The sequence below is a fragment of the Somniosus microcephalus genome, chromosome 19 (genome assembly GCF_052327205.1).
Source record: "Somniosus microcephalus isolate GS21.2 chromosome 19, FLI_Smic_1.0, whole genome shotgun sequence".
In the NCBI taxonomy this organism is placed as follows: domain Eukaryota; kingdom Metazoa; phylum Chordata; class Chondrichthyes; order Squaliformes; family Somniosidae; genus Somniosus; species Somniosus microcephalus.
In genome coordinates, this window is record NC_141005.1 from 19,524,102 (window position 1) to 19,547,420 (window position 23,319).

The window sequence follows — 23,319 nt, forward strand, 5'->3', positions numbered from 1 at the left end:
TGTCCTCCTTTGTGAAGACAGAAGAAAAATATGTATTTAGTTGGTCTGCCATTTCTTTGTTCCCCATTATAAATTCCCCCGATTCTGACTGCAAGGGACCTACGCTTGACTTCACCAATCTTTTTCTCTTCACATATCTATAAAAGCTTTTACAGTCAGTTTTTATGTTCCCTGCAAGCTTACTCTCATATTCTATTTTCCCTTTCTTAATTAATCCCTTTGTCCTCCTTTGTTGAATCCTGAACTGCTCCCAATCCTCAGGATTATTGCTTTTTCTGGCCAATTTGTATGTCCTCTCCTTGGATCTTATGCTATCCCTAATTTCCCTTGTTAGCCACGGTTGAGTCACCTTTTTTGTTTTATTTTTATGCCAAACTGGGATGAACAACTTCTGTAGTTCATCCATTCGGTCTTTGAATGTTTGCCATTGCCTATCCACCGTCAACCCTTTGAGTGCCATTCCCCAATCAATCCTACCCAACTCGCTCCTCAGACCATCGTAGTTTCCTTTATTTAAATTGAGGACCCTAGTTTCTGAGTCAACTACTTCATCCTCCATCTTAATGAAGAATTCGATCATATTATGATCGCTCCGACCCAAGGGGCCTCGTACAACAAGATTGATAATTAATCCTTTCTCGTTACATAATACCCAGTCTAAGATGGCCTGATCCCTGGTTGGTTCCTCGACATATTGGTCCAGGAAACCATCCCGTAAACACTCCAGGAATTCCTCCTCCTCAGCATTGTTACTAATTTGGTTAGCCCAATCTATATGTAGATTAAAGTCACCCATGATGACTGCTGTGCCCTTATTGCACGCTTCTTTAATTTCCCTTTTAATGCCATCCCCAACCTCCGCCTTACTGTTTGGAGGTCTATATACCACTCCCACTAATGTTTTTTTCCCCTTAGTATTTCTCAATTCTACCCATACAGATTCCACATCATCAGAGCTAATATCCTTCATTACTATTGTGTTAATCCCTTCTTTAACCAGTAATGCTACCCCACCTCCCTTTCCTTTTTGCCTATCTTTCCTGAATATCGAATACCCCTGGATGTTGAGTTCCCAGTCTTGGCCATCCTTAAGCCATGTTTTCGTAATCCCAACCAAATCATATTCATTTACCTCTATTTGCGCAGCCAATTCATCCACCTTATTACAAATGCTCCTCGCATTAAGACACAAAGCCTTCAGGCTTGTTTTTTTAACGCTCTTAGACCTATTAGAATTATTATTTACTGTGGCCACGTTTGATTTAAACCCTTGATTTCTCTGACTGCCACTTTTGTTTTTCTCCTTCCTATCTTTTGCTTTTATCCTTGTTTCCTGAAGTTATACCCTGAGAGATGATGTCTATTATTATTGTCATTATCAATAAGTGGCAAAAACTGAGGGATAAGCCAGTGTGAGTCATTACAAGATAAATCTCTTGCCCGAGCTATGTTGGACGTTGGTACTCTAAAGTATGATCTCCAAGTCGTTCTGCGCTCCAGGGAATGGCTAGAGTCTAGTGGATGAGTCATGTATTCTTGTTACAGTCATCTCTGGCTACAGTGTGTTGTGAAACTGCTTCAGATATTGATCGGGGAAAGGGCGGCACCTCCGACAAACACCATGTAATTGGAAGAGGTTTGGTAAATTGGAATTCTGCACTCGACTCAAGCACACCTTTATCAGCTGACTCTATCTGCTCGTCTGGTACTGGTGCTTGTGACTGGCTGGAACCCGAGTAATGTTATCTGTTCCAGCAGTGGGAAATAGCTGCATGCTGTGAAATGTCATTGTGTAATTGGACGAGATTTGATCTTGTTTTGCAGTATATATTGGGACTATGCCATGACCATCCGCCTGGAGGAAATCGTCTACCTGCACTGTCATCAGCAGAGTAAGAAGGAAAGAATTTCTTGTCTCAGTTTTATAGCTTAAGGTCGTATTCCCGTTAGATGGCAGATACCCTAATAATCTAGAGTATAAATTGCACCTTCGTGCTCTTTGTTTTTTTTCTCCCCCCGATCTCCAAACTGAGGGTGTTTTTACAATTCATCCTCGAACTGTGGGTGTCTCCAGCAAGGCTAGCATTTATTGCCCGTCTCTAGTTGCCCTGGTACAGGCGAGTGGCTCGCTAGGCCCCTTCAGAGGGCAGGTAAGAGCCGACCACGTTGGTGTGGGACTGGAGTTACGTATAGGCCCAGGCCGGGTAAGGGCAGCGGGTTTCCTTGCCTGGCGGATGTTGTCACGACAATCTGACAACTTCTCGTGGTCACTTTTACTGACACACCAGCTTTTTATTTTTCAGATTAAAAAAAAACTGAATTCCAATTCTCAATCTGCCGCGGCGGGATTTGAACTTGGGTTCCCGGGTTCACTAGTCCAGTAACATAATCACTGTGATCAGTATGACGATACAATCCTGGTTTTGCAACTTCACATGCATTGAGGTAGAATCATGCAGCACAGAAGGAGGCCACTCAGCCCATCGTGCCTGCGCCAAAAGAGCTATCCAATTAGTCCCACTCCCCTGCTCTTTCCCCTCGGCCCTGCAAATGTTTTCCCCTTCAATTCCCTTTTGAAAGTTATTATGCAATCTGCTTCCGCTGGCCTTTCAGGCAGAGCGTTCCAGATCATAAAAACTGACAAAGTGGTGCAATTTGTTGGATTAGCGAAGCAGTGCCCAGCAGAGCGTTTATACTCGCAGTTCATCTCCCTCCCTGCCACACGTTAACCTCTGCTGTGCCAGTACAGGGGTACTGCCAAAGAAAGCACGGGTATTTATTCATAGGAAGAGAGTGCCGACCTAGAGGTCTGGGAGCAGTGTCCTTGCCTATTGTCTTGGCTGGGGATGACTTGTGACCATAAAAAAAAAGCTACACCCTTGGGTGAGGTTGAGTTGAACGGACTGAAGAGAGATCGAGTGGAGTGGGTGCGACGTTCACTTAAAAAGACAGAGTCTTGCCCTTAGAAAAAAAAATAACAAGTCAAATAATACATTAACTGTGCAATAGTTGTGTTTTATTTTTAATTCGTTGATTTCCTGGGTTTTTTTGGTGTTGGAACTACAATTGCACCATCTTTCTGTTACTGAGCCACACAACCCTGGAAGGTCCCAGGTACAATTCCTGGTCTGTGCGGAACAAATTGATCTCCGTTGAGCACAGTTGAGGTTTCTGGTGCAATGGGTCCCTCAGCCAGCCCAGGATTTCCTACTCCTGATCACTATTCCCTCCCCCCCTCCCCTCCCCCGCCCCGATTCTTTCTGGGAAGTGGGAGTGTACACTTTAAGATGGGATTAGGTTGTGTTGTGATGTCTCCCCGAGTTGAATAGCCTGTTGATACTCCGTGTCTACGTTCACACATTGAAGAGTGGCCACTTGGGCGAGATTTGCTGGCGGGTTGACAGTGCCTATGACGCTGTGTGCCAGTACGAGTCCGTGCCTTCAGAAGAGGACTGGAAAGAAATTGGGAAACAATAGTTCTCACTGTTGCTGTCTCCCATTCTCCTAGTGCCATGGCACAGACCTGGCCTAATAGATCCTTGTGTTGGTTGTAGCTTTAGAAACTGTTCTCAATCACTCGACACCCTCTATTAGATAGCTTCTGCATGCGCATTGTGATGTAAATGGCAGCAGTACTGGAGAGCGCTCCCATCTGGGACGGTTGATGGGCAAAGTCCCTCTTTGTTTTAGCCGCTGTCCGACAGCGATGGACAGTAGAGTGTCCCCCCGACTCCCCGGCCATCCTGGTGGTAATGAATGTGTTTTAACTCCCCGTGTGCCCACAGTTGACAGCGGTGGTACGGTGGTTCTGGTGAGTCAGGATGGGATTCAGAGGCCCCCACTCCGCTTTCCAAAGGGAGGACATCTCCTGGCTTTCCTGTCGTGTCTGGAGAACGGCCTCTTGCCTCGTGGACAGCTGGATCCTCCTTTGTGGTCACAGAGAGGGAAGGTACAGAAACGTTCCTGGCGTGTAAAGTCACAATGATATTCATAAAGGGCAACTTGAACCTTTCTTGAAAATCTTTCTTTCAAGTTTCAAATGGCTTTAGCTCAGAATCATGTGAACCGTGTTTGACCCACACCCTACTGTGTTATGCAGAATTCCAGTTTTAATTTCCTGTTGATGTAGACCATAATATCATGTCGTCGCTATGGTTGAATGATGCTCTCTAGCCAGGCGCACCATTACAGATTGGGAATGTAATTTCTGTTGTTGGAAAATAGGACATAAACGTTCATCCGGAACACAATCTGTTCCCCTGGGGGGCCGTTCCTTAATAATCTGAGCAGCACTAATAGGCACTAAATCGTTGAGAGGGCAGGATGAGCTGCTTTGGGGAATGGTGAAATCACGCTCGTTTTGTAGAGGAATGGTCTATTGATTCTGGGGGCTAAGGCAGGGCAGAAATGGGTTTTAATTTGCATCTAGACCTGCTGAAGCTGAGTGGATGTGCTTGATCCCGACACTAGGACACCTGAAATGGGAAAGTGTTCCATTTACTTGCATCCTTCACCTTGAAAATGAAATTCGCAACAAAAAAAGTTTGGAAAGTATTTCGGGCTGTTCTGTTGAAATGATACTAGTGATGTGTGCAGATAGTTTGCCCTCAATGCAGAGGTGCTGATTATATCAGAGAGCTGTGGCTCTTAAAACGCAGCTCACAATATTCATTGCCCGTATCCCAAAGCGGAAGAATGAGGCGGTGCAGGAGCAGAGTGCTGGCACCTATAGGACCAGATCCTGTGGAATACCTGGGATGGCAGGAATGACGTATGAGGAGAGATTGGGTCGATTAGGCTTATATTCGCTGGAGTTTAGAAGAATGAGAGGGGATCTCATGGAAACTTATAAAATTCTAACAGGACTAGACAGACTAGATGCAGGAAGGATGTTCCCGATGGCGGGGGAGTCCAGAACCAGGGGTCACAGTCTAAGGATAAGGGGTAAGCCATTTAGGACAGAGATGAGGAGGAATTTCTTCACCCAGAGAGTGGTGCACCTGTGGAATTCTCTGCCACAGAAGGCAGTTGAGGCCAATTCATTAAATATATTCAAGAAGGAGTTAGATATATTTCTTAAGGCTAAAGGGATCAAGGGATATGGGGAGAAGGCAGGGACAGGGTACTGAATTTGGATGATTAGCCATGATCTCATTGAATGGCGGAGCAGGCTCGAGGGGCCAAATGGCCTACTCCTGCTCCTATCTTCTATGTTTCTATGGATCTATTATGTGGCATGGTTATAGAGCATGAACCAGTGAGAGCGAGGTGCTCTGCTGAAGGAGAGAGTGATCTTGCTGCAATGGTTTTGAAGAAACGAGATCGGAACTTTGCAAAAAAACTACTGATGAAATCCACCCCTGTTCATGTGACTGGCTGAGGAGGGGGGAGTTTTAAGTTTTTGACCCGCCGAGTGCGGGCGGGGGGGGGAGGAGCTCGGTAACACGCGGTAAACCCGGGTTTAACCCTACACCGAGCGTCTGACGTCACTGACTGGTTTCCCACTGAAAGTCAGCCTGATTGGCGGGCTTGGCTTCCAGTCGGGCAGGGAACGTTGGAGAAGAAGGCCACATCCCTACTCCTCCCTCCCCGAGGCGGCCCTCACCTCGCTGCATTGCCGGGTTTCCCCGAGGCCCGGGAAAACCCGTCCGGCTACAGGTTAAATCCGAGGTTTCCAGCCTGATTGACATATTTAAAATGCCAGCCCACCTCCTGGGAGCGGGTTGGCCTGCCCACCCCCTGGGAGCGGGTTGGCCTGCCCACCCCCTGGGAGCGGGTTGGCCTGCCCACCCCCTGGGAGCGGGTTGGCCTGCCCACCCCCTGGGAGCGGGTTGGCCTGCCCACCCCTTGTCCCGCCTGAATAAAAGCTGGAAGTTGGCGGGTTGGAGCCGGCTTCCTGACACGCTTCCATCCTTTGGCCAGTGAACCCCGCAGCCAATCCCGCCCACTCCCCCATGTTAAAATTCCCCCCCAGTGTTTTTAGTCTCCTCTCATCTTCCCTACATCATCCTCACTGGGGAGGGCAGGGCTTTTGTGGCACCACTGAAGTTATCTGTCGTGGGTGCCCAGTTGGCTGTTGTGCTGGGTAAGGCCAGAAAGGGCTCCCCCTCCCATCTGTAGGTGACCAGGTCTGGAATGACTGGTCCCCCTGGATCAGAGAGAGGCCGTCTGTGCCTGGCTCTTGATTGTGATACATAAAGCTTTCTGCCACACGGGAGTCCAACCCCCTTTGTAGCCACCTTGGCTCATCCTTTGTTAAGTTTTCTGCAAACGTGCGGTAGAGTTTTTTCCAGCAAGAGGCAACTCGGCCCTCCCACCCTTGGGGAATGTATTGTTAGCAGCACCGTGGGAGGATTTTGATTGACCGGTGTTACTGACGTTTAAATGGGTTGGTTGAGTTTTCACAAGGACATGAAAGGAAGAACGGACACGCGGGCTGAGGCTGGCACCTGGGCAGCCAGTCCAGATCTTTGAAATTGCCAGTCCCACGTTCCTATGGCAGCCATGTTATCCTATGGTTGGTTAAATGCCCTTTCATGTGAGAGCTCAACAGAAAGATTTGCCATTATGTGCAGTGTTACCGTTCCCATTGTATGGTCTGACTCACTCTTAACAAGTAAAAGGCTTTGGACATTCTCAGCAGTGTACAATTGACAAAACAAAACTGCACACAACGGGATTTTTTTCCCAACTGTTCATGTAGGAGGGTACTTAATAAACCAAAGGACATTGCACCTGCTGTAGAAATGTGGCCGGCAACTTAAAAAACCCGGACTGGCTGATCTGGTCAGGCTGCATCCCCAACACACGCTGACTTAGTCTTTCAAGCGTTGGCTTGTCATGATCGGAGTCTTGTGGTTTCGGACATCGGATAATCAATCTCACAACAACAGGTTGTCTCTCGACTTTTTATTAACAGCACTGCAAAATACAGAGAGGGTAGCATTGCCTCACTCTGGAGAACAGATGTACAGTGGCCACCATCACTGGCTCCTCGGGCCTGTTCTGACATACAGGGCTTATGCGCAGCTTATATAGGTGGCTTGTTTACAAGACATTAGTGACCGTGGGATGTCTGTGCTTTGACCCTTTGCACTCTATATTGTCAAATGTAGTTACCAATTTCCCCCCTGGTTCAGCAAGGCCTCTTTGTTTCCCTTATCCTTTTCTGTACAGTAAGCTCAAAGGACACTCGCTAACAAAACTGCACAGACAGGCTTCACTCAAGGTATCTGTTGTTTAAAAACATACGCTGAGACGTGACATAACCACCACCTTTGTTAATAACAGACGCACACTCTGACATTTGATCATTCGATCAGGCTGACCCTGGAGATCGCTGACTCTCAAACTTCTTAACTTGGTACAAACAGCCGATCATTTTCCTATCGTAAGCAATGTGTAGTAGCACTAAGCATTCTAGGCACCTCGGCTAAATTGCCCGGTCTACGCCCTTGACTGGGATTCGCTAAAAGTAGTACTTTGACATCTGCACACTTCTGCCTATTTTGGGATGACTTGGTGCACATGACCTTGAACTCTGGTTCAATCACTACTATTCTCTCTGTCAGAAAAATGAACAAGTTGGGGCTTTTTCTTGAACATAAGAACATAAGAAATAGGAGCAGGAGTAGGCCATTCGGCCCTTCGAGCCTGCTCCGCCATTCAATAAGATCATGGCTGATCTTCTACCTCATCTCTACCTTCCCGCACTATCCCCATATCCCTTGGTTCCCTTCATACCCAAAAATCTATCGATCTCTGTCTTGAATATACTCAACAACTGAGCCTCCACAGCCCTCTGGGGTAGAGAATTCTAAAGATTCACCACCCTCTGAGTGAAGAAATCCCTCCTCATCTCAGTCCTAAATGGCCGACCCCTTATTCTGAGACTGTGACCCCTGGTTCTAGACTCCCCAGCCAGGGGAAACATCCTCCCTGCATCTACCCTGTCAAGCCCTGTAAGAATTTTGTGCGTTTCAATGAGATCACCTCTCATTCTTCTAAACTCTAGGGAATATAGCAAAGAGAAGACTTAGTGGAGAGCTGATAGAGGTCTTTAAAATTATGAATGGGTTGGACAGGGTAGATGTGGAGAGAATGTTTCCACTTGTGGGGGAATACAAAACTAGGGGCCAGAAATACAAGATAGTTACTAATAAATCCAATCTGGAAATAAGGAAAAATTTCTTTACTCAGAGTGGTTAGAATATAGAACTCGCTACCACAGGAAGTGGTTGAGGCAAATAGCTTAGATGCTTTCAAAAGGAAACTAGACGAGTACATGAGAGAAAGGGGAATAGAAAGATAGGCTGAAAGGCTGAGATGAGGTAGATGGAATGGGAGGAGACTCGTGTGGAATATAAACACCAGCACAAACCAGTTGGGCCGAATGGCCTGTTTCAGTGCTGTATATTCTTTGTAATTCTATGTATATCCCGTAATCTTGTTCCTTGAATCTTCTGGCCTGTTTCCGGTTCACTTTCCGGCCCTCGCAGGTAATTGATGTTGAGACTGAACTTGTTCATCTGGCTCTAGGGCAAGGTCTTCCCAAAGCTGCGAAAACGAAGCCCTCCGGGATCTGCGGAGTCCAACTCTGACAAGGAGGAGGAAGAGGCGACTGACTACGTTTTCAGGATAATCTTTCCGGGCACTAACCCTGAGTTTGGTATGTACCCGACAAACCTGCTAACGTAAACCAGCCAGCACTGCCTAATGAGGTAAGGTAAGGTGGGTGGATTTCAGAGTGTTTGCAAACAGTTGGCACTTGCTTGTTTATCCATGTACTAGCCCTTTCCTAATTGGGTAATTCAGGAGCGACCAGGGTTTTTTGACCACTTGAAATGGTAAAAGCTCAATGATATCATTTAAAAGGTGTTGAGGAGAGCATTGCATTTCGCCACAGACCAGTGGAACATTCAGTAAAGAACAAAAAGAACCAACCCATTAACACGTGACATAATTGGAGCCCGTACCCTGGTCCACCACACTAGGTCACTGATGTGCTGGGTCATGATGTGGTCAGGTGTGGTTAAAGCCCACAGCTTCCTGCACAATGACTTATTAGCCTCAGGTTGGGAAACATTGGCTGCCCCAAGAATGGAAGGATGTGAGCTTACACTTGTGCAATGCCACATGGTGAGTTGGCCACTTCAGCCCTGTTGTCTCGAGGACGTGCTGGGTGGAGGCTAGATGCTTCCTAACCAAAGGGAGAGTCATCCTTATACTCTTATGGACCACCTAGGGCCCAATAATGAAATGGCTTGGGATGAGGCCTGGGAACAGGGAGTCCGCCTGCCCTCTTGGCCACGGTTGGTGTAGAGCACAAGCTGCTAATGAAAAATGCCTTGCAATTCCTTCTTTTAAATTTGCAGAACTTGACGCTCCCGTGATGGTTTTCTGGCTTTATCCAGTAGATGAACCACATCGATCATGGAGGCCCCCATGTTTGATCTCAGGCCTGTGCTGAGTTCCCCAATCTCCGCTAAGTGGTAGTTGAGGTGCTCGACCTGGCCTCAGCACCCCTGGGTTGGGGAGGGGAAAAGCCAGCGTGGGCTCCCCTTCCCGAATGCGACCCGAATTGCGACTCTGCGTCCGTTCACTAATTTTTCTCAAACAAATGGAAGCCTCTTGGTCCGGCATAAGTTCGTTAGACTATTGACCACAGTAACACGACCGCCACTCAGCGATTTCCCGGCCAACATTTTCAGCATTGCTGATGTTCCAGTCACATTTTAGGAGGTTTCCTAAAGTTGGGAACTGACTCCGCTGTGTTGCCTCTGCGGTCAACTCCTACAAGTACGGGTTAGTTGGATGAGGTGCCAGAGAGTGCTGGCGTCTGTGGAATGGTACCCCAGCGAGCTTTCAGGAGGAGAGGGGAGAAAGTAGAAACAAAAATGGCAGAAGTCAGGTGTAGAGATATTTGATTTTCTGAAGTAAAGCACTGTGATGTTCAATGGTCTTGAAGTGTCTTTCATTCCTTCTAAAGTCACTCACATCCCCCCCTTGTATCCCACCTCCAGTTACCATCAACCACCACCATCCTTCCACTAGCAGCTTCCAATTGTGTTCCAAGGACAGCCATGTGACTGACCGCGAGGAGGATGTCCCTTGCTCCCCTAATCGAGCCGTGTCGGTCCTGAAACGCTCCTCGAGGCTGGTTTTGAAACATTCCTTAAGCTTTTCTGGCAGGTCCCATCCACCCGCCTTCCTACGGAGCCAGACGTGGCATCAGAGTAAAGTTATGACTTGCAACTTGTGTGCATGATACAGTATTCAGTGATGTTGCCATTGGTGTATAAGATTACAGTAGTCTGGAGTTTGATTAAATAGACCCTCATTTAGATGGATTATTCTCCTGCCTGGCCCTGCCCAGCTTGGGAGACAAGTCAATTGTCCACACACTGAATCAATCGATTCGGTCTAGGCTGTCCACCTTGTTTACAGGGAGAAGATTGAATGATGGATCTGAATTTAAATTGAAGCCTCTGTTTTTCCTTTCAATATTTTTTTCTTTCAAACAAGTGTTACGAGGGCACTGGGCTGTTGACCGATGGTATTACGGGACATCCCTGGCCAACATTTCTGACGATCGCGCTTTGAGAGGGTCTCAAAGTCGCACCTCGATTTAGACTCGAGCCAAAAGGGTTCAGAGAAAGAGTGACGGAGCTCATAAAATTGCAGGAGACTGAGAAACCGCATTATGTAATTCAATTACGTGCAGCGGAAGAGATAATTGGCCTCGTTACTCATAAGGTTGCAACAGTTTGCTTTATTAAATTACTTGGCTTGCTATAAAATATAAACAGAAATTAGTTAATACGCCAACAGAGCAGATTGACACAGAGCACGTGGGAAAAGGACAGCTCACTTTAATAATTCCTCATCGCTAATTCTTGAACGTTGTGCACGATGGTTTTTTGAAAGTCCAGTTAAGCAGAGAAGCTGTCTCCGCCAATAAAAATCGAAGCATAAAATAACGAGTAGGAGTTGTACAGACTGTACAGGATAAATACTGTAACAAAGGACAGTTTAAAAGTGTAACTACAATTGAAAACCAGATTGGTTCACATAGAAAGCAGGGAAATGTCTTCCTTCAAAAACCCTTCAGAACAGGTCTGAAGTGGATTGAGTGTGATGGTGGAAAATCGACAGCCTCCCAAACCCGCGATCTCTACCACCTAGAAGGACAAGGGCAGCAGGCGCATGGGAACACCACCACCTCCAAGTTCCCCTCCAAGTCACACACCATCCTGACTTGGAAATATATCGGCCGTTCCTTCATCATCGCTGGGTCAAAATCCTGGAACTCCCTCCCTAACAGCAACTGTGGCAGTACCCTCACCACACAGACTGCAGCGGTTCAAGAAGGCGGCTCACCACCACTTTCTCAAGGGCAACTAGGGATGGGCAATAAATGCTGGCCTTGCCAGCGACGCCCACATCCCAGGAACGAATTTTAAAAAAAGATATCCCAGATTTATCCTGTCACTTGCCAGACTTCTTGTGGTTGAACCTTTCAAACCCTATGAACCATTTTACCGCTGGTCTTGCTCATTTCCTCGCACTCGCCATTTTTTCCTTGATTGATTTTAACTGACGACAGATCAGAGCTGGTCACATGCTCAAGGTCCCAAAGCCTCTTCAACCCAGTGCCTATTCTATCCAAAGCCACTAATGGTTTGTTGGTGAATTTGAGTTGAAATGCAGTAATTTTACAATCAACCTTGTTTTTAATTTTTCAATCCTCTCATTTGTCCCTTAATTTAAATATGATTTAAGACGCACGTAAGGGTTTTTCAATATCGTGAGTGCTGTTTCAACCCGGCTTGAGCAGTTTAATATTTAAACATTTGAATTGAGAAAAATCCAGTTTGGGCAATAATTTATCAAATGATCAATTCCTTTCCCAGATACCTTTTGATTGCAGTTAATTGGGGAATGGTAACTAAGAGCCTTGAAACTAGATATCAATATAGAGCCTCCATATCACCCACCATGTGACGGGTCCAAAGCTGGCCACAGTATTCCCGATGAGGCCTAGCCAGGTTCTGTAGTATTTTTTGTATTTAATCACGCTGGCAATACATCTCAATGTTTGCTTTTGCTATAGCCTCACGGCACTGGGCGTGCACCTAAAGAGATCCATGCACTATAACACCTGGGTCTGCCTCCCACTCAACAGTCACTGCATGGTATGCACATGCTTGGTGTTGGCCCTACCCACATGTGCAACACTACATTTATATCTTTACTAAATGACGTCTGCCAGATTGTAGAGATTGTCCATTTTCCCCCCCCATCGGGTCTAGAGCTGCTATTTTTCTCAGCTGAGGTCCGAATATCTGCACCGTAACACTCCATTGCATCTTAATCCAAGAGTTCTGATTCCTCTTCTGCCTCCTCCGTCCCCCCAAATTTCCGCCGCCTGCTGCACTCGCTTTGAGCAGGTCAGCGCTGAATGTAGAGTGAGGGGTGACCTCGATTTGCCTTTGAATCCTCCGGCCTGAGATTTTTGTTGTTCAAGGGCTATGATTGGTTTCAGCTCAAGGGGATATTTACTTCTCCTGGAATTTCAGTCAATTTAAATCCAAGGTTAAAATCTCAGTAAACATCGAAAACAAAATGTTGAGAAACTGGCATAAATGATGCGCTTTGGTTACTGACTGGCAATGTCCTGAATACTGTGTCAATGGAATCTTTTCTCAGCATCTGCGGCCTGCCTCTCTTCCGATCTTCTTAACGTCTGGAAAGAAGCATTCTCTCCTGCTGCTTCGAACCTTCTCTAGCTGAATGGAATGCAGTCTGACATCCCTTTCATTGAGTGCATTCCATACATCAATAAATTCCATCTACAGGTCCTCACTAGATGGAACCACTTGTGTATTAAGTGTTTAGCGGTGGGTGAGGAATTCATCTTGGTGTTTAACTCATTGAAAGTGATCGCCGTAAAACCTGGTGTATAGATCGCACCTTCGTGAATGGTTAAACCCATTGCAAATGGTTACCGTAAAACCTGGTGTATAGATCGCACCTTCGTGAATGGTTAAACCCATTGCAAATGGTTACCGTAAAACCTGGTGTATAGATCGCACCTTTGTGAATGGTTAAACCCATTGCAAATGATTACCGTAAAACCTGGTGTAGAGACCGCACGTTCGTGAATGGTTAAATCCATTGCAAATGATTACTGTAAAACCTGGTGTATAGATCGCACCTTCGTAAATGGTTAAACCCATTGCAAATGATTACCATAAAATCTGGTGTATAGATCGCACCTTCGTGAATGGTTAAACCCATTGCAAATGATTACCGTAAAACCTGGTGTAGAGATTGTGCCCTTATGAATATGGCAGTGAGACAGTTGAGGTTTCAGCAGCTGGCCTGTGTGTAAATAAAAAAAGGGTGGGTCCAACTCTTTTTACCAGTAGGGCCACTGCTGTGGAATTTATGGTGTTGCTATTCCCCTAGAGTCCAAAATTCTATCTGTCTCAACCTTGAATATGCTCAACGATTCAGCATCCCCAGCCCTTTGGAGAAGAGAATTCCAAAATACCCCATCATACATTCCAGACTTGCACACCCAGATATCTAAATGTGCGAGGCTGCTTTTGCAGTTAGTTGCTACCGACCCTGTTACAAAAGATGAATACTGGCCAATGAACATCCCCTTGTGAACCATTGAGAGAGAGGACACTTACAGACTAATGGTGTGCTTCCATATTCTAATTGAAGAGCTTACTTCAGCTTCACTTAGGAACGTAGGAACAGGAAGAGGCCGTTCAGCCCCTCGAGCCTATTCCGCCATTCAGTGAGATCATGGATGATCTACCTGCCTTGGTTCCATATCTCTTAATACCCTTACCTAACAAAAATCTATCAATCTGAAGTTTTGAAATTTTCAGCTGACCCTCCAGCCTCAACATCTTTTTGGGGAGAGAGTTCCAGATTTCCATTACCTTTTGTGTGAAGAAGTGTTTCCTGACAACACCCCTGAACGGCCTAGCTTTAATTTTAGGGTTATGCTCCCTCGTTCTGGACTCTCTCACCGGAGGAAATAAGTTCTCTCTCTCTACCCTATCAAATCCTTTTGTCTTTTTAACCACTTCAAGTAGATCACCCCATAATCTTCTCTACTCGAGCCTCGTCTATGCAACCTGTCCTCATAATTTAACCCTTTTAGCCCCGGCATCATTCTAATATCTTCTCTTTCAGCTTGGTGCTTGCATCCTCCTCCTGGTGTTGGGCAACTTTTTTTTCCTGGAGGTTGACGATTTATGTTTGGTTTACTGGGTCTCGTTGCAGTTCCCCAAGACCTGATGGATGTGCAGGGGGGCGGAATCCCCCTCATATGGCAGCCGAATGTGCGCAAATCCTCCTGCTCCTCGTGCTCGCAGAGTGGGTCATCTGATGGAGGGCCTTCCAACGGCTGCAACCATGAGAGGTACCGTCCACTGTGGAGTAAAGCATGGCCAAGATCATTCAGTCCAATCCACTGGCGTGCAAGTGTGGTAATACCAAACTTTCAAGTACCAAAATGTTCTTTGTTCTGCCAGGGGCCCGAGGGTATGTCATCTGTGCAGAGTGGCTTGTTTGGGTAACCTGATGATAGATACAAGTTCTGGAATTTTGGTGGTCTTGAGTGAAATTTTGCAAAACTTCTCCTCAGGAGATCGAATAAATTGGCCAGTGCCCATGGTGGGACAAATTGCACCTCGTCTGTGCGAGGAGTGAACTTGGTTCTCCTGTGTTCCCAACTGTGAAGAGGCTACACAAGTTCTTTCATTGTCCTGAACTTCTTAAAATACAGTCTGTGTTAATATGTATGTTCTTGAATCAATTTTTTTTTCTTGTGTTGCAGCTTAGGTGTCCACTGTAATGTTGGATCTCTGCCATTGCACGCCATTTTGGTTCTTCATAGCAACGGCCTGTTAACCTGTAGCGTCACACTGAGTTCAGTGTGTAGTTTTTCAAGAACCAAGATGAGGGGGTTTATATATCGTACAAAATAATTTGCGAAGCCAGTCTGATTTATGCAAGAAAACTTGGAAAGAGTCCATGCACGACTAACTCGATCATAGATAAATGCCCCTGATCCTGGAAAATGAGCAGGGGTTCGAGGGCTGGGCGGAAGCCCTGTCTGGCCAGAGATCTGCCGACAGGAAATTTGACCCCGATCATTGTTCAGCAATTGGCCTGATCATACAAGCCATGAATGCACACTGCCCCTTTTGAAATGTCTAGTGCTCTTTCCAGTGCGTAAGTTAATGTGATTTTCCCTTACAGGGCACCTCTCAAGATGCTTTGTGACAACATGAAGTACCAGATCCTGTCCAGGGCCTTCTATGGATGTACGTGTCACTATGATCAGGTTTGATGTGGCGATGTACCTGAGTAATGTGCTTCCAGCTATTTTGCTTTGTTGTAGTATTGCGTTCATTGTTTTCTGGTGTTACGGTTTGGGATTCTTTGGCCATTTCCGCAGGGGAAAGACTTGGATATGAGCAATTTTACGAGCATACGAATATGCTGCACAGGAAAAGACCCTACTGGTCCATCCCACACAGTTGTGATGCCTTATACATCACAAAACATACTCAATGACATGAATCAGTCATTCATGAAAGAAAGACTTATGAAATAATACTGAGCGGCCTATGAGTGGCGTTGTCCAGGGAGAGTATAAATACTCGGGCACGGGCCCAGCTTGCGCAGGACATTCTTAACAGGAACTAGTGAAGGACACAACTAGACCTCCATGTTGTAAAACAGTTGATTAAAGCTTTGTTTAACGCTTAGACCAAGTGCCTAGTAGTTTTCTTACGCCACTCCCCATCCGCTCGGAGCCATGTAATCTCCTGGGAGAGGCAAAAAAAACAGATTTTTTTTTAAAAGCCTGGCCAATTAAGGGGGGGGGAAACGGAAAAATTGCTGTCGCACCCCCTTAGGTGAGTGAAACTGGTCAAGGAGATCACATTGGCCCTGCTTTACGTTACAGGATACCCACCTCTTGTACAAGGTGATCTCCACCCCAGCCAGAAACAGGTCCAGCTCTCGCTTGAAGGAATGTGTTCGGAGCTAAAGCTGCCTAAAACGGCGTTGGCTTTTCAGGACAGCCCGTGCTGAGTTAATAAGAACATAAGAACATAAGAACATAAGAAATAGGAGCAGGAGTAGGCCAATCGGCCCCTCGAGCCTGCTCCACCATTCAATAAGATCATGGCTGATCTGATCCTAACCTCAAATCTTCTATCACTCTGCATCCACCCGAACCCATGTGATCTCCCGGGAGAGGCGAAAAACCAGATAAAGACCCAATGGCCAATTTGGGAGAAAAAAATCTGGGAAATTCCTCTCCGACCCATCTAGGCGATCGAAATTCTTCCAGGAGATCACTCTGTCCCTATATTTTCTACAGTACTTACCTTCTGTAAAGGCGATCTCCACCCCAGCCAGGAACAGGAATAAAACCATCTCCTGAAATCTAACAGAATTAGAACACAGTAGGAGCAGAACAAGGCTACACGGCCCCTGGGCCCGCTCCACTACCCACAGGGCCATGACCATTCCGAACCCAGACTCATGTCCAATTTCCTGCCCGCTCCCCGTAACCCTTTATTCCCTTTACTTCTAGGAAACTATCTATTTCTGTTTTAAATTTATTTAATGATGTAGCTTCCACAGCTTTCTGGGGCAGCAAATTCCACAAACCTACCACCCTCTGAGTGAAGAAGTTTCTCCTCATCTCAGTTTTGAATGAGCAGCCCCTTATTTTAAGATTATGCCCCCTAGTTCTAGTTTCACCCATCATTGGGAACATCCTCACCGCATCCACCCGATCAAGCCCCTTCACAATCTTATATGTTTCAATAAGATCGCCTCTCATTCTTCTGAACTCCAATGAGTAGAGTCCCAATCTACTCAACCTCTCCTCATATGACCACCCCCTCATCCCCGGGATTAACCGAGTGAACCTTCTTTGTACTGACTCGAGAGCAAGTATGTCTTTTCTTAAGTATGGACACCAAAACTGTATGCAGTATTCCAGGTGCGGCCTCACCAATACCTTGTACAACTGCAGCAATACCTCCCTGTTTTTATATTCCAACCCCCTAGCAATAAAAGCCAACATTCCATTGGCCTTCTTAATCACTTGCTGCACCTGCATACTAACTTTTTGAGTTTCGTGCACCAGGACCCCCAGATCCCTTTGTACTACAGTACTTTCCAGTTTCTTGCCATTAAGATAATAACTTGCTCTATGATTTTTCCTGCCAAAGTGCATAACCTCACACTTTCCAGTATTGTATTCCATCTGCCAAATCTCTGCCCACTTACTTAGCCTGTCTATGTCCCTTTGCAGGTTTTTTATGTCCTCCTCACTCACTACTTTCCCTCCCATCTTTGTATCATCTGCAAACTTTGATATGTTACACTCGGTCCCCTCCTCCAAATCGTTAATATAGATTGTAAAGAGTTGGGGACCCAGCACTGACCCCTGCGGAACACCACTAGTTACTGGTTGCCAATCTGAGAACGAACCATTTATCCCAACTCTCTGCTTTCTGTTAGAGAGCCAATCCTCCACCCACGCCAGAATATTACCCCCAATCCCGTGATTTTTTATCTTGAGCAATAATCTTTTGTGTGGCACCTTGTCAAATGCCTTTTGGAAGTCTAAATACACTACGTCCACTGGTTCCCCTTTATCCACCCTGTATGTTACTTCCTCAAAAAACTCAAGCAAATTTGTTAAACATGACTTCCCCTTCATGAAACCATGCTGAGTTTGCCCTATTAAATTATGTTTATCCAAATGTCCCGTTACTGTCTCCTTAATAATGGACTCTAACATTTTACCAACCACAGATGTTAGGCTAACAGGTCTATAGTTTCCAGCCTTCTGCCTACTACCCTTTTTAAATAAGGGTGTTACATTAGCAGTTTTCCAATCTGCTGGGACCTTTGCTGAGTCCAGTGAGTTTTGGAAAATTATTACCAATGCATCCACAATCCCTACCGCTACTTCCCTCAAGACCCTGGGATGCAAGCCATCAGGTCCAGGGGATTTATCCGCCTTGAGTCCCATTATTTTACCAAGTACCACTTCCTTAGTGATTTTAATCGTATTTAGTTCCTCCCCCCCTAGAGCCCCCTGTTTGTCCAGTGTTGGGATATTCTTAGTGTCCTCTACTGTAAAGACTGATACAAAATAATTGTTCAGTGTTTTTGCCATCTCCATGTTTCCCACCATTAATTTCCCGGTCTCATCCTCTAAGGGACCAACATTTACTTTAGCCACCCTTTTTCTTTGTGACTCATAGGACGACGATTGATTTAATATGCGAGATGGGAATTTGTTTCTTTCAGAGACCAAACAATAGGCAATTGTTTAGCAACTTCTGGTCATTCAGGAAGACATCCAGCACCTTGGTGTTGACATACTCTTGATCTCCATGGGTCAGGGCGAGAGGCTCAGGCCCCACCCCAGAGAGTGAAAGGGCAGAAAGGCTACAAAGGGGTGTGAGTACCTCTGCCCTGGGCTCATTCTCGGGATGTGGGCATCGCTGGCTAGGCTGGCCTTTATTGCCCTGGAGAAGGTGGCGGTGAGCCGCCGCCTTGAACCGCTGCAGTCCGTGTGGTGAAGGTACTCCCACAGTGCTGTTAGGGAGGGAGTTCTAGGATTTTGACCCAACGACGATGAAGGAACGGCGGTATATGTCCAAGTCTGGATGGTGTGCGACTTGGAGGTGGCGGTGTTCCCATGCGCCTGCTGCCCTTGTCCTTCTAGGTGGTGGAGGTCACGAGTTTGAGAGATGTGGTCTGGGAGGTTGCTGCAGTGGATCCTGTAGACAGTACACACTGCAGCCACGGTGCACCAGCGGTGGAGGAAGTAGATGTTTAACTTGAGTGAAGACACTCACCGGAATGGGCTAGTGTATGCATGTTCTTTACTTCTGTATTAGTGCATGAACTGAAGTTATATCGAGTGTCTCTCACTGTGCTCAATGTATGTTTTGCCAACTGTGGAATAAGAACATAACATAAGCAATAGGAGCAGGAATAGGCCACTTGGCCCCTCGAGCCTGCTCCGCCATTCAATAAGATCATGGCTGATCTTGGGCTCAAAGCCACTTGACGTAATAAAACTCACTACGCACTTGGTTCGAGTATAAAGCAAGGCTTTAATCAACTTGTTTCAGAACATGGAGGTCTAGTTGTACTTCACTAGTTCCTGTCTTACAAAATGTCCCTGAGCAAGCTGGGCCCACGCCCGAGTATTTATACTCCTTGGACGGCGCCACCAGCTGGCCGTCCAGTGTTATTTCATGAGTCATTTCTTTATGATGATGAGATTTATAACACCACTTCCTCGCCCGCTCCACGTAACCCTTCACTCCTTTATCTTGCAAAAATCTGTCTATCTCCACCTTAAATGTATTCAATGACCCAACCTCCACGGCTCTCTGGGGCAGAGAATTCCACAGATTTACAACCCTCTGAGAGAAGGAATTCCTTCTCATCTCGGTTCTAAAACAACTTACGAAAATCAAACTGAATGTGGTCTTGCCTCGTGTTAACTTGGTCCACCTTTGGCAAAATTGTAGGCGATACGTGCGTAAGACACTGCGACCCCAGTCCAGATCGCAAGTGAGTTTCATTGTTACACTCCCAGGTCCCACTACCACCCAGGTAGAGATGGGGTGATGGGTGTCTAAGAAGCAGGCAACCAGACCACTTAAGAGAGCGACTGATACCACTGAACCCAACTAGATATCTGTGGTGGTCCCAAATTTGTAACAGTAGGTAAAAGGCCAGGAACCATAGCGCAGGAAATCACCAAGATTGAAATGAGTAAGAGAAAAGATTGAATAAATCAAGTAGTCGTGGTTAGGTGACATCAGGTTTGGGGTTTAAAGGCCTGTAGATTTTAGGAAGAAAGGAACACTGACGTAGGTAAGGAGTTGGGAAGAAAAAATTGTGTTAGAGTTGCCTTTCCAGGATCCAGTTTACCTGCTGCATCCACCACCACCCCCCCTCCCCTGACTCTTCCGATCTCTTCCCCCTCCCCCCGACCCTTCTGATCTCCCTTTCCCCGACCCTTCCAATCTCCCCTTCCCCGACCCGATCTCCCCTTCCCCGACCCTTCCGTTCTCCCTTTCCCCGACCCTTCCGATTTCCCCTTCCTCGACCCTTCCGATCTCCCCTTCCCCGACCCTTCCGATCTCCCTTTCCCCGACCCTTCCAATCTCCCCTTCCCCGACCCTTCCGATCTCCCCTTCCCCGACCCTTCCGATCTCCCTTTCCCCGACCCTTCTGATCTCCCCTTCCCCGACCCTTCCGATCTCCTCTTCCCCCCGACCCTTCCGATCTCCCCTTCCCCGACCCTTTCGATCTCCCCTTCCCCGACCCTTCCGATCTCCCCTTCCCCGACCCTTCTGATCTCCCCTCCCCCGACCCTTCCGATCTCCTCGCCCCCTCCCCCCAACCCAGTCTCTCAATCTGGCTGGCTGCGGCCAGGAAACAGAGACAAAAAATGCTAATCAGGCCCTGCCGTTAAGTTTGGCAGGACCTGAGGGAAACGCGTTCTCCCGGGTTTCCCAACCTCAAAACAGCAACCCCCCCCCTCCGACCACGAGTTAATATCCAGCCTTTTGATTCAGTTTGAGTTCTAAATGATCAGACTTTCCAGATTTCTTCTGTGATCTCTGTAACTGGAATGACAGCATACCTGCACTGAAGGGATATATAAGTCACACCTTCATGAATATAAGGGTGCAGCTTATAGATCATACTCTTTCTGCTTAGATACAATTATGGGGAGGGGATGGGCGGCGGTGGGGGACATGCAGGATCTTCCATCCAGGAGAAAACAAAAATGTTTTAACAACTTCTTTGATGCTTTTGATTTTAGGAGGGTTTGAGCAGCAAATTCAGGCCGTGCCACCTTTTCACTGTTTTTAACAGTAAGCTTCAGCTGGCTGGTGAGGTTTGTGACGTTTAAACTCAATAATTGGTTCACTCTTCACGTGCGTTCCTTTGCTTCCCAGGGCTTGCCTACTGCAGACACCTGTCCACTGTAAGGACACACCTCTCCGCACTCGTCAACCACACCATCATCAGTCCAGCCGCGCCGTCTAACGCAGGCTGCGGCCTCACGAGAGAGATTTGGCAAACCTTCCTGCAAGACAAAACGGTGAGTGGAAAATGAGCAGCGGAAAAGCTGGCGTTGAGCAGAACGGGTTAGAGCCTTGTGCTGCCGTCTCTGGGACCTGGGGTTTGGAGCTAGGCGAGGTCGCATGTCTCTCTACAGACTGCAAAGGTCCCTTGTGAATAAGGACTTTCAATCCAGCTGTCGCAAATACAGAACACGCCACACAAAATAGGGGATGTAAGGGCTGCTGGTGATGGGAAATGGGACCTTTTTTTCCCCATCAGCCTCGACCACTCCCAGGTCAGGTGTAGCACAGGTCATTTGTGAGGTAAAGCTTCCTCTTCCCTGTCCCTCTGAAGAACAGGCAGTGCCACCAGCAGTGTGACATCTACACAACCAACAGGGACCATTCTTGTGACCTCTTTGAGTGAGATTGGAGGACCCTGTGCTGGGAATTGTTGGGGGGGCGGGGGGAAGGAGAACAACCAGGGTTCCAGTTCCTGTTTATTCTCTAATGAAGGAAGCACACCTGGCCATGGGGTGAAGACCACCTCAAGCTCAGCTGTGATGCACAGTTCCATTTAAGGGGGAGGCTAGATAAGCACATGAGAGAGAAAGGATTAGAAGGATATGATAGGGTGAGATGAAGAACGGGTGGGAGGAGGCTCGGGTGGAGCATAAACACCAGTTGGGCCGAATGGCCTGTTTCAGTGCTGTAGATTCTATGTGATCAATACCCTGTGGACTATTCACTGTTTGGGCACATACATTGGAGGATGTATGAGGTAGCAGATGGTGTTCGGCATCTGTGGAATTGTCTCGAAGCAGGAGGCATCACCATCTAAAGAAGAAGGAGAGAAAATAGCGGAAACCAGACAAAGAATAATTCTCTGTTTTAAATACATTGTGAATCCACTCAAAATGTCGCGGGTCATTAGCTTGTCTTGGTTTTTCTGTTTGAAAACAAAACTGCAGAGCTACGAGGAACAGGAGCTCCTGCGTCTCATTTACTTTGGGGGAATTGAAACTGAGATCCGGAAGGAAGTGTGGCCGTTCCTCCTGGGACACTATCAGTTTGGGATGACCAAGGTGGAGAGGAAGGAGGTCAGTAACGAGGAGGCACCCAGTGCGGTTTTAGTTGACACGACAATGGAATTAATAGACTTTCAGGGCTGGTTTTTCCCTCTTTGCCCTTGTATTTTCAATGTATATTTTAGAATAGACTAAGTACATTCTGATTAATCCTACTTTTTTTTTAAATTCCAATATGATTTCCCTTGGATTCAGACAGCACCATGTTGCTGCCAATGACAAATAAATGGCAATTTCTGAAAAGTTTTGCTTTCAATTTATCCAGGTTGTAGAGTCAGTTTCTTAAAAAATTTCCCCATTATGCAATGTCTCCCTAAAGCACTCACCCGTGATCAGGACCTCTCTGGGTCAAGGACTGTGGGGTTGGGAAGAGGTTAGAAAACCCATGCCCTGATACATCCGAAACACAACACACCACCAATGCCCTTGGACCTTTAAAATGCTTCTGATAGACATCGGATGACCCAGTGAGGTAAATGCACCACCTATTATAAGCAGAGGCTCGATCCCTGGTCGCAGCAATAACAACTTGCATTTATATAGCGCCTTTAACGTAGTAATTAGTCCCAAGGCGCTTCACAGGAGCGATTGTCAGACAAAAGTTGACACCGAGCCAGGATGCTGACTAAAGGTTTGGTCAAAGGGTTAGGTTTTAAGGAGGGTCTTAAAAGAGGTAGGAGAAGCAGAAAGGTTTAGGGAGGGAATGCGAGAGACAGTCACAGAGGATGTCCTTTGAGGAGAGAGAGGTTTAAGGAGGGAATTCCACGCTTGGGGCCGATACGGCCGAAGGCACAGCCGCCACTACTGGGGTGAGGGATGCAGAGGCCAGAGTTGGAGCAGCGCAGAGTTCTCGGAAGGATGTAGGGCTGGAGGAGATTAGGGAAGAGCAAGGCCATGGAGATATTTGAATAGGGGGGGTGAGAATTTTAAATTCGAGGCAAGGGCATTACAACTAGCCTCAATATCCCAGTGAAAGAGAGTAGAAAAATCAGTCTGGGTTCCAGCTTCTGATCATGATCCAGTGACGCCCTGGTGGAAAGTGGGCATGTACGGACAGGACGGGATTGGGTTCA

General features: G+C 46.8%; 1 protein-coding gene across 1 annotated transcript in view; it reads left to right on the plus strand.

Annotated features, from left to right (window-relative positions):
- LOC147103595 (small G protein signaling modulator 1-like) overlaps positions 1-23,319 on the plus strand; it is a 63,807-nt gene that overhangs the window by 1,827 nt on the left and 38,661 nt on the right. The window contains exons 2-8 of the mRNA XM_085962173.1: positions 1,769-1,892; positions 3,786-3,949; positions 8,539-8,668; positions 14,305-14,443; positions 15,286-15,350; positions 21,051-21,196; positions 22,130-22,258. Of these exons, the coding sequence (XP_085818299.1) occupies positions 1,769-1,892; positions 3,786-3,949; positions 8,539-8,668; positions 14,305-14,443; positions 15,286-15,350; positions 21,051-21,196; positions 22,130-22,258 (897 nt within the window). The remainder of the gene's footprint in view (positions 1-1,768; positions 1,893-3,785; positions 3,950-8,538; positions 8,669-14,304; positions 14,444-15,285; positions 15,351-21,050; positions 21,197-22,129; positions 22,259-23,319) is intronic.